This window comes from Medicago sativa, chromosome 4 (assembly GCF_051527215.1).
Source record: "Medicago sativa cultivar Bolivia chromosome 4, Bolivia_mono, whole genome shotgun sequence".
Lineage (NCBI taxonomy): Eukaryota > Viridiplantae > Streptophyta > Magnoliopsida > Fabales > Fabaceae > Medicago > Medicago sativa.
In genome coordinates this window covers 38,164,049-38,175,985 of record NC_140752.1, presented here as the reverse complement: position 1 = coordinate 38,175,985, position 11,937 = coordinate 38,164,049, and the positions used below count along the sequence as shown (strand labels likewise).

Genomic DNA, 11,937 nt, shown 5'->3' with positions numbered 1-11,937 from the left:
TTGCATTAGAGTATGCATGTCAGAGCTAAGCTTGAGCAGCTCAGTGTCAACGTAGTCAGATTCCAAGATGTCTAAGGGTGGTTGATCTAGAATTTCAAGGTCAGATGAAGTTGATGGTTTGTCAGGAACACTAAGTGTTTGAATCTGATTGGGAGATGGGGGTTGAGTTTGTTCAGTTTCTAGGGTGGTTAGTTGTTGGGTAGGTAGTTCAGATTCTGAGACTTGGATGAAATTTGTTTGCTTAGGTGCAGTAAGTTCAGAAGTATCTGGGTCAGAAGTGGTTTGTTTAAGAACAGTAGGTTCAGAAACAGCAGGTGTAGGTAAGGTTTGAGTAGAGCTAGTTGAGGCGTCCATTTGTGGTTTAGTTTGTGTGTTTGGTGGTTGTTGTTGTGGGGATGAATTCTTTTGTGGTTCAGGTGCTTGTTGTTGGCGGTTTTCTAAAACAACTTTCTTAGAAGCAACTGCTTCATAAGCTGTTTCAGAGGCTTTCTCTGAGTTTGGGTTGACTTCATCAGGGACAATAAGATTCTCTAAGACAGTATTGTCTTCTGTTTGGTTGGTTGAGGATGGTTTGGATGAAGAGGGTCAAACATGGACAGAGGTTTCTGGAATCTGAGTTACCTAAACTACTTCTGAAACCTCAGCTTCTGGAGCATCTTCCACAATAATCATCATTTCTTCCTCTGAATCATCTCCAGCAGCTTCGCCAGCTATCTTCTTTACTTCAGCAATCTTCTCCTTGAAGTACTTATCACAGTTTTCTAAGCCAAGAGTCTTGAGCTTCTCATCTCTTTCCAGTTCGTACCGAGCTTTTAAATCCTTCTTTTCTGCTTTCATATGCTCAGCTTGCTCCTTAGCCATTCTCTTCATTGCAGGAGTTACCTCAACCATAGGACTCACATTTTGAAGATGGGCCTTCTTCTTCTTGGGCTCATGCTCTTCTTATCTTATTTCTTTAAAAGCTTTTTCCAAATGCTCTTTGGTGATTATGGTTTCTCCTTTTCCTTTCCTTTTCTTGGGAATATAAGCAGCAGCAACTTTCTTCTTCTTGGGCATAACATCAGCAGCATCAGCTGGGGTTCTGGCTTTTTTTCCTTTTACTGCAACAGGAGCATCTGGAGCAACTTCATCCTGAATGTTGGCACCTGATTCTCTGTCATGAGCAGCTATCAATTCAGCTAGAACTTCAGGATTATTCTCATTAGTGATGGAAGGAAAATCCATTATTACTTCTGAATCAGCTGATGAAAATTCCATACCATTTTCAACAAGAGAAACTTCCTCGATAATATACATGTAAAACAGAGTCCTGCTATTGATGATCTTGTCAGCAGTAGAAACCTTAAAGCATTTATCAGATGCAGGCTTGGATCTCCTCAAAATCTCTAGCAGTTTACCTTGGTGGAAGATTTCAGACAGCAACCTTCCACATGGTACTTGCTTTCTGTCTTTGTTGATACCTTCATTGATTGCCCAGCATAGATGATGCATAAGGTATCTTGGGAGATTAATCTTTTTGAAAATAGCCATGAAGTATATTGCCATCTAATGGTCATGATTAGGTTGATCAGACCCTCCTCCTCTCTGAAAGAAGCAGTCTGTGCAGAACTTCAGGAGTATCCTGTGATGAGCCTCAATATCTGCAGACTTAGCAGCTGAGTTTCCTTTCAGCACGAAATTTTTGTAGCTATCCAACAAAATATCATTCTTGTTGACATCCCACTGAAATCTACCGTCAGGAGCCACCCTGCATGCTTTAGCAATGACTTCTTCTGTGATGGTTACTGGAATACCCATCACTGCTGACCTGATCTCTAAACCATTGACCAGTTTAAATCCCTTTTCCTTTCTGGTCTTAGCCTTTTTGGACACTGTTTGTCTTTCTTCTATCTTTTCACCTTTCCCATTGTAGACTTCAGCCTTAACCCAGAAGTCTTTAACAAGGTTTTCATAAGTTGGTCCATTCAACATATGAAAGTAGCCGAAAAGTTTCTGAGTTTCTACCAAAGCTTCCATGTCCACCTTGTATTTCTTGAGAGAATCGAAGTCCACTGGTGATTCCTTTTGAACAACCAGTGATTTGAGTGGAATAGACATTGTTCTCGGCTTGTTTACAGAACCAGATCCTGGTGCGCTTTGTTGTTGCATGTTGGATGTATATTCTGATAATACTTGTTGCGAGCTTGATGATGCCATTGATGAAGATGATGATGATGATTTGGGGTTCTAGGGTTGAGAATTGCGCTTACTTCGCAAGAACAGGTTTGAAAGAAGAAGTGTTTATTGTGAAGTGAGTAGTGTGTGAATTGTCAAAGTGTTAAGAGTAAAAACGTTTGCAATTCAAAAGAGACAAACAAACATAGCATTAATGACATTGGGGGCGTGTGAAAGTACTTTGAAAGCTTTTAAATCATCATTGCCCTTTTAAGTTATACACCAATACAGATAGGCCACGTTAGAGTTTTCGGAGTAACTGCCAAGTTAGTGGGCCAGTGCTACTAAAAAGTAACTTCCAGCGTTTCCACTAACTCTACTATTCAGGAGCATAAAATCCAGCTTCTAGACTTCAGATGCTGACGTCATCATCAGAAGCACATTTTCCTCAGAACCTCAATAAAGAGCTTCTAATGGACCATAGCTTCTGAACTGACTTCAGAACCTAAAATCCTATTCAGGAGCAAGCAAGCTTTTAATCAGACACAAAGTGCATGTTCAAATTTTTCTTAATAAAATCAAATCTTTCAACAGTTAAAGACTTAGTAAATATATCATCCCATTGATTCTCAATATCAATGAATTGTATATCTAAAATTCCTTTTTGAACATTGTCTCTGATGAAATGGTGTTTGATTTCAATATGCTTAGCTCTTGAATGCAAAATTGGATTTTTAGACAAACAAATAGCAGGAGTATTATCACAATAAATGGGAATACTGTTAGCATTAATCTGATAATCTTCCAACTGATGTTTCATTCAAAGTAGTTTTGTACAACAACTTGCAGCTGAAATGTATTTTGCTTCTGCTGTAGACATAGCAATAGTTGTTTGTCTTTTGCTAGCCCAGGATATAAGATTATCACCCAGAAATTGATAATTGCCACTAGTTGACTTTCTTTCAATCCTATCACCAGCATAATCAGCATCACAGAATCCAAATAGCTTATAATCTAAGGATTTCCTATAAAGGAGTCCAAGATTAGTTGTTCCTTTCAAATACCTGAAGATTATCTTGACAGCAGTCAAATGAGATTCTCTAGGATCTGATTGGAATCTTGCACACAAGCATACACTGAATAAAATATCTGGCCTAGATGCGGTGAGGTATAACAAAGAACCAATCATACCTCTGTACAACTTCTGATCTACTTTTGCTCCTTCATCTTCTTTGCTTAAAGTGCATGTAGGATGCATTGGAGTGTTCATCACTTTACAATCTTCAAGCTTAAACTTCTTCGTAAGCTCCTTTGTGTATTTGGATTGATGAACATAGACTCCATCTTTGCATTGATTGATTTGAATACCCAGGAAGAACTTTAGCTCTCCCATCATGCTCATTTCAAATTCATCCTGCATTAACTTAGAAAATTCCTTGCAAAGAGATGCATTAGTAGAACCAAATATTATATCATCAACGTATATTTGCACAACAAGAATATATTTCCCAAGGGTCCTTCAGAAGAGTGTTGTGTCAACCTGCTCTCTTTTAAAATCATTTTTGATTAAGAAATTACTTAGTCTATCATACCAAGCTCTGGGAGCTTGTTTCAAGCATATAGTGATTTCTTCAGTTTAAAAACATGATCAGGATACTTAAGATCCTCAAAACCAGGAAGTTGTTTGACATACACTTCTTCTTCTATGACACCATTAATAAATGCACTCTTGACATCCATTTGATATAATATTATGCCATGATTAACTGCATAGGAAAGAAGTAACCTGATTGCTTCCAATCTTGCAACTAGAGCAAATGTTTCAGTATAGTCAATGCCTTCTTGTTGAATATAACCTTGTGCAACAAGTCTTGCTTTGTTTCTTGTTACTTATCCTTGCTCATTCAACTTGTTTCTGAATACCCATTTTGTTCCAATAATGTTCTTATGCTGAGGTTTGGGTACCAGATCCCACACATCATTTCTTTGAAATTGATTCAACTCTTCTTGCATAGCTAAGATCCATCCATCATTTGAAAGTGCTTCATCAACTGTTGTAGGTTCAATCATTGATATTAGTCCAATCATAGACTCTCCTTGTCTGAAATATGATCTTGTTCTTCTTGGACTATCTTTGTTTCCAATGATTAGCTCCTCAGGATGTGAAGACTTGTGCTTGAAAGTGTTTTTGGGAGGATCTGCTTGATGTGAGCCATCTTGTGCTTCATCAGAAGCAGCTTCATCTTGAGCATCTGATGTGGGTTCAGCTTCTGGACTGTCTTCAGATTCAGCTATCAAATCAGGTTCTAAAGTATCTTCAGGAACATGTATCTCTGCAAAACTTTCATCTTGCTTTGAAGTTTTATCTTCAAGCTCTTTGTCATCAAATTTAACGTGCATAGATTCTTCAACACAAAGTGTTTCTGAATTATAAACTTTGTATGCCTTCGACCTTTCAGAGTAACCTAAGAAGATTCCTCTTTGGACCTTGGCATCAAATTTCTTTAGGTAGACCTTGTTATTTATAATGTAACATGTACATCCAAATTGATGAAAGTAAGAGATATTGGGTCTTCTTCCTTTAAAGAGTTGATATGTTGTTTTCTCCAAAATAGGTCTAATATAGATCTTGTTCTGGACATAACATGTTGTATTCACTGTTTCTGCCCAAAAATGCTTTGCTAGATTGTTTTCATGGATCATGGTTCTGGCCATTTCTTGTAAGGTTCTATTCTTTCTTTCTACAACCCCATTTTATTGTGGAGTTCTGGGAGAAGAGAATTCATGGACAATTCCATGTTTTTCACAAAAAGCTTCAAATGGCTCATTTTCAAACTCTCCACCATGATCACTTCTGATTTTCAAAATCTTTGTTTCTTTTTCAGATTTAATTTGAGTGCAGAAACTACTGAATACATCACAAGCAACATCTTTACTCTTCAGGAATTTTACCCAGGTCCATCTGCTGTAATCATCAACAATGACTAATCCATATTTACTTCCATATAAGGATGCAATACTGACTGGTCCAAATAAATCAATATGGAGTAGTTCTAAGGGTCTGGAGGTTGAAACAATGTCTTTTGTTTTAAAAGATGATTTCACAATTTTTCCTTTCTGGCATGCACCACAGAGTGCATCTGAATGATAATTGATAAGTAGATTTATTACGTATTTTAATTAAGTTATTTAGTTTAATTCTATTTAGATTTAATTAGATTCTATGTGTTTTTATTTATATTTAAGAGCTTTTTACTTCAAAGAATCCAATATTATATTTCAGGATCAAATATATGATTTGCAAGGCTTGGAGCTAAAGAAAAGGGATTTGGAGCACAAAAATAGGAGATTTCCAAGATTTGGGACCGAAATATGCACTTGAAGAAATCGGAATTCGCTCCCCCAAGTCAGTGAAGGGCGCACGGCCCACGCCTGCAAGGCGCACGACCGTGCGCGATTGCCAGCATCCCTTTTAGCTGCTTTTTGCTCCGAACAGCGGTTTTCTACGCAGCCTGCTTTGACGATAAAGCCCATGGATCTTCAGAGAATATTCCTTCAGTTATTTCTTAGGGCTTAAGTCATTAGTAGGCTATAAATAGAGAGCTTGTTCTCCTTGTTTCATCATCTTGAATTCTGAATATTGTATTGTGACAGAATACTATTTCTCAATAAAAGTTCTCGTTTTTATTGTTCTTATTATTTTCTTCTTATTCATTCATGGCAACACCAACCATGAGTGAGTAATTCCCTTAGACCTTGGGATTGTTGGGAGAGTCCTATGGCTTGATCCAACAATCCTAATCTGAAACCCTAGTTTATGTAACCCTACTTTTCTTATCTAAATTCACTGTTCTTCACAACGATATTAACAAGTACCAAACTTTGGATGCGAACGCGGAGGGTTAGTACTTGTTAATTCGTTACCCTAGTTATTAAGGTGATGAATCGAACGAATAAGTCTTAATAACCGAACAAGTGAATTTAGACAAGGATTGCGAAGCATGAGAATAGCCTAGTGAACCTTGGGACTTACAGAATCTCGTACAATCAAGGATCTTAATATAGGAGTTAGCCATGAGAATAGGTCTAACACCTTGAGAGACACACTCCCCGGATATCGAACGAAGAAGGGGATAGGCTTTAGAGAGATTCGTCCTTAGAAACTAGGATTTACATAAACAAGGATTAGGATTAGAATGTTAGGTCAACCATAGGATGAACCAATAATCCCTAGGTTGCCTTTAGCTATTGTTTTCAACCGTCGTTTAGATTACCTTGAAACCCTAATTATCGATTTCTCCCTAACCTTTACTACTTTTGATTGGAATTTAAATAACTCCCTGTGGATCGATACTCTCTTTTTATTACTACTACGGTAAACCCGTGCACTTGCGGATTTACGGTAACAAGTTTTTGGCGCCATTGCCGGGGAGTTGACCAAATTCCGATTAACTTTGGTGACGGTTAGGTTTTCTTTCTGTATTTACTTCCCTCTTGTCTTTTAATTCTTCTAATCGATTTCTTCTTGTTATTTCTAACCTTTTTCTACTTGCAGTCATGGCTGAAAAGCGTATCCTTAAGGATTTTACTAACCCTTCTGCAGATGAACCACTTTCTCCTATCGTGTACCCGATGGTTGAGGGAGTTGATTTTAAAGTAAGACCTGCATTCTTCTCTCTAGTGCAACAAAGCCAATTCTCCGGATGTCCCTCAGAGGACCCTTACCTCCATATGTCAAATTTTTGGAGATTTAGTGTGACCATGAAAGCGGATCAAGAGGCCGTTAGGCTTCATCTTTTCCCGTTTTCCTTGAAAGAAAGGGCTCTTACTTGGTTCTATTCTCTAAGAAACGGTTTTATCACTACTTGGGAGCAAATGAGGCTAGCTTTCTTTCAAAAATTCTTTCCTCCCTCTAGAACCGTTTATCTAAGGGGTAAACTTTATCGATTCGCCCAAAAAGAAGGAGAATCCTTATATGAAGTGTGGGAACACTTTAAGGAAATAATTAGGCTTTGTCCCCACCATGGGTTGGAAGACTGGCTTGTTATCCACACCTTCTACAATGCTTTGCTATATAATACAAAAATTTTCATTGATGCAGCTGCAGGTGGGACCTTGATGAATAAAAACTTCAGGGAGGCTTATGTGTTGATTGAAGACATGGCACAAAATCACTACCAATGGTCAGGAGATGAGATCACCACAACCGATTCAACCACCTCCTCCATTGAGAAAGCAGGTATGAAAGAAATCTCCTCTATTGATGATTTATCTGCCAAAATTGACACTTTATCACTTGAAATTGATAGGATAGACAATGGCCCCGCTTCTTCACCCTTAGGGGTTTATGGGGTATTTGACCATAATCCTATAGAGAGCAATAAAGTCACCCAAGGGTCTAAATTGGAGCTCCTCTTGGAGAGTTTTATTCAAAACCAAGCTGAACAAAATCAGGAATTAAAAACCCAAAATAGACTCTTGAGTGACTCCCTTGCCTTGCTTGCATCAAAAGTTGATTCCATCGCTATCCATAACAAACTCATAGAAGAACAACTCTCCCTTGTAGTCCTCCACATTAGTCAGGCTAATACCAAGCGAATGAATGCCATCACTCTTAAGAGTGGTAAGCAACTGCCTGGTCCTACAATCAAACCACAAGCCGACGAAAATGTGAAAGAGAGCAATAATGAGAGGAACGAGGAAACTAGGGTAGAAGTTGAAGAACTGGTCACACCTCCTCCTATCACACCCCCTTCGGTCGAACCTTCCACCTACAAGCCTAAGGTCCCTTTCCCACAAAGATTAGCCAAGTCCAAGCTTGATGCACAATTCAAAAAGTTCATTGAAATGATGGACAAGCTCTACATTAATGTCCCCTTTACCGAGGTATTAACCCAAATGCCAACTTACGCTAAATTCTTGAAAGAAATTATCACTAATAAGCGTAAGATTGATGAAGGAGAAACAGTAAACCTCACTGTAGAGTGTAGTGCCATCATCCAAAATAAGTTGCCACCCAAGCTTAAGGACCCAGGAAGCTTTTCCATACCTTGTGTCATAGGAACCGAGACTATAAAAAAGGCTATGTGCGACTTAGGAGCAAGTGTCAGCCTAATGCCCTTATCTCTTTGTGAGAGAATGGGAATAGGAGAGCTCAAACCCACTAGGATGACCCTTCAACTAGCAGACCGTTCCGTTAAGTATCCAGCCGGAATTGTTGAGGATGTTCCAGTCAATGTAGGAGGAGTATACATCCCAGCTGATTTTGTTGTGATGGAAATGGAAGAAGACGTTCACGTACCCATCCTTTTAGGGAGACCTTTCCTTGCTACCGCAGGAGCCATATTTGATGTCAAAAATGGTAAGTTGGCCTTTAATGTTGGCAAAGAAAAAGTTGAATTTGAACTTGCTAAGCTAATGAAAGGTCCTTCCTCTAAGGACTCGTGTTTCATGATAGATATGATTGACCGTTGCGTGAAAGAATGCTCACTAGCATCACCTACACAAGACGGTCTGGAAATATGTTTGATTAGTAATGCAGGTACACAACTTGAAGGAGATGCTAAGTCCTATGAGAGGCTCCTAGATGAAAGTCCCCAAGTGAAATCATTGGAGGTGGAAAAACTAAGTGAGGAGAAGGATGAACCTCGCGCAAAGGAAGCACAAAAGGTGGAGCTCAAACCGCTCCCGAAAAATCTAAGGTATGAATTTCTAGGCCCTGATTCCACTTACCTTGTCATAGTAAATGCAAGCCTAAATGAGGATGAAACTGAAAAATTGATCAAAGTCCTCAAAAGATACCCTAAGGCAATAGGGTACACTATTGAGGACATCAAAGGCATAAATCCCTCATTGTGCATGCATAGGATACTACTTGAAGATGACTACAAACCCTCCATTGAACCTCAAAGGAGGCTAAACGCAAACATGAAAGAAGTTGTGAAAAAAGAAGTTTTAAAACTCCTTGATGCAGGTGTTATTTATCCAATTTCTGATTCTAAGTGGGTTAGTCCTGTTCAAGTAGTACCTAAAAAGGGGGGTCTCACAGTTATTAAAAATGATAAAAATGAATCCATTGCTACAAGAACTGTCACGGGGTGGAGAATGTGCATTGATTATAGGAAGCTTAACAAAGCAACCCGTAAAGATCACTTTCCACTCCCTTTTATTGATCAAATGTTGGAAAGGTTGGCTAAGCATTCACATTTTTGTTACTTAGATGGTTATTCTGGTTTCTTCCAAATACCTATCCATCCCGATGACCAAGAGAAAACTACGTTTACATGCCCCTTTGGTACTTTTGCCTATAGGAGGATGCCTTTTGGTCTTTGTAATGCCCCAGCCACCTTTCAACGTTGCATGATGTCTATATTTTCTGATTTTGTTGAAAACATCATGGAAGTTTTTATGGATGATTTTTCTGTACATGGATCCAGCTTTAATAACTGTTTGGCTAACCTAGAAAGGGTCTTAGAAAGATGTGAAAAGGTGAATTTAGTCTTAAATTGGGAAAAATGTCATTTCATGGTCCAAGAAGGTATAGTCCTAGGGCACTTAGTCTCTGAACGAGGAATAGAGGTAGACAAAGCAAAAATTGAAATCATTGAAAACATGCTACCTCCTAAATCGGTCAAAGAAGTAAGAAGTTTCCTAGGACATGCTGGTTTTTATCGCCGTTTCATTAAAGATTTTTCTTCAATTACTAAACCACTGACCAGTCTGCTCCTTAAGGATGCAGAGTTTGTCTTTGATGATTCGTGCCTAAAGGCATTTTGCAGGTTGAAGGAAGCTCTAACTAGTGCCCCTATAATACAACCACCAGATTGGAACCTCCCATTTGAGATAATGTGTGATGCTAGTGACTATGCAGTTGGGGCGGTACTTGGGCAACGAAAGGAGAAAAAGTTGCATGCCATATACTATGCAAGTAAGACCTTGGACGAAGCTCAGATGAACTATGCAACAACAGAAAAGGAGCTCTTAGCGGTGGTCTATGCGATCGATAAATTTAGACAATACTTGGTGGGGTCAAAAATCATTGTTTACACCGATCACTCGGCAATAAAGTTTTTGTTGAGCAAGAAAGATGCCAAACCAAGATTGATCCGATGGATCCTACTCCTACAAGAGTTTGATCTTGAGATAAAAGACAAAAAGGGTACTGAAAATGTTGTAGCTGACCACCTGTCCCGTCTCAGAGAGCCCGATGAGAATGAACTACCACTAGATGACTCCTTCCCGGATGATCAACTATTCTCATTAGCAACAGCTGCTGCACCATGGTACGCAGACTTTGTGAATTATCTTGTAGCAAAAGTACTACCTCCAGGTCAAAGCTATCACCAGAAGAATAAATTTTTCAATGACCTCAAGCATTACTACTGGGATGATCCCTTTCTATTCAGAAAAGGCTCAGATGGTGTCTTTAGAAGATGCATCCCGGAAAATGAGGTACGTGATGTTATTAAACATTGTCATTCTTCTTCTTATGGTGGCCACGCCAGCACTCAGAAAACTTCTTTTAAAATCTTACAAGCCGGTTTCTGGTGGCCAACCCTGTTTAGAGATGTCAATTCCTTTGTCTCGCGTTGTGACCAATGCCAACGCACCGGAAATATTACCAGGAGAAACGAAATGCCCTTGAACAACATCCAAGAAGTAGAAATTTTTGATGTTTGGGGTGTTGACTTCATGGGACCATTTCCTTCCTCCTTTGGAAATCAATATATACTGGTTGCGGTGGATTATGTATCTAAATGGATTGAGGCCATTGCTTCTCCTACCAATGATGCACAAGTTGTTATAAAATTGTTCAAAAAGATCATATTCCCTAGGTTTGGGGTGCCAAGGATTGTCATAAGCGATGGAGGGTCTCACTTCATATCCAAACATTTTGAAAAATTGCTACAAAAATTTGGAGTGAGACACAAAGTTGCAACACCTTATCACCCCCAAACAAGTGGCCAAGTTGAGGTCTCAAATAGGGAAATCAAGGCCATCCTTGAAAGAACTGTTTCTGCATCTAGAAAAGATTGGTCAACTAAGCTTAATGATGCTCTTTGGGCTTATCGAACAGCCTACAAGACCCCCATTGGTATGACACCCTTTAAACTCATTTATGGGAAATCTTGTCATTTACCGGTCGAGCTAGAGCACCGAGCTTATTGGGCAATCAAGAACCTAAACTTGGACCCAAAGCTAGCAGGTCTAAAAAGAAAACTTCAACTAACTGAGTTAGAGGAACTTCGAATGGACGCTTATGAGAATGCCCGCATTTACAAAGAAAGAACAAAGAAATGGCATGATAAGCGTATTATTCGAAAAGATTTTAAGAGCGGTGATCTTGTGCTACTATACAACTCTAGGTTGAGACTTTTTCCAGGTAAGCTAAAGTCAAGGTGGTCCGGCCCATTTCATGTCCGCAAGGTTTATCCTTTTGGGGCAGTTGAAATCTGGTCGGAAAAGACCGGAACATTTAAGGTCAATGGCCAAAGGCTAAAAATCTATAGGGCTAGTGAAGAAGTCGAGGTGGAAACCTTAATTTTCAAAGACCTTGCTTAGGTTTTGGTTGTCAAGCTATTGACATTAAAAGAGCGCTTCGTGGGAGGCAACCCACGCATTTAATTGTTTTGTTTTAAGCTTGCTTTGTAGGTGTACGTCCAAAATGCTGAGGAAACTCGAAAAAGAGAAAGAAAAAAAAAAATCTGACCACAGGAAGGCAGAAAGGTGCGCACGGCCCACGCCTGGAAGGCGCACGGCCGTGCGCGATTATGCACATAGGAA

General features: G+C 39.2%; 1 protein-coding gene and 1 non-coding gene across 2 annotated transcripts; both read right to left on the bottom strand.

Annotated features, from left to right (window-relative positions):
* Window positions 1–1,545: 1,545 nt before the first annotated feature.
* Window positions 1,546–2,196, bottom strand: LOC146929228 (uncharacterized). Its single transcript, XM_085707254.1, has one exon. The coding sequence runs from the start codon at window positions 2,194–2,196 to the stop codon at window positions 1,546–1,548; it is 651 nt and encodes a 216-aa protein (XP_085563380.1).
* Window positions 2,197–7,078: 4,882 nt separating this feature from the next.
* On the bottom strand, window positions 7,079–7,184 carry LOC146929227 (small nucleolar RNA R71). The gene has a single exon (XR_015009179.1). It is a non-coding gene; the product is annotated as a small nucleolar RNA R71 (small nucleolar RNA).
* Window positions 7,185–11,937: the final 4,753 nt, after the last annotated feature.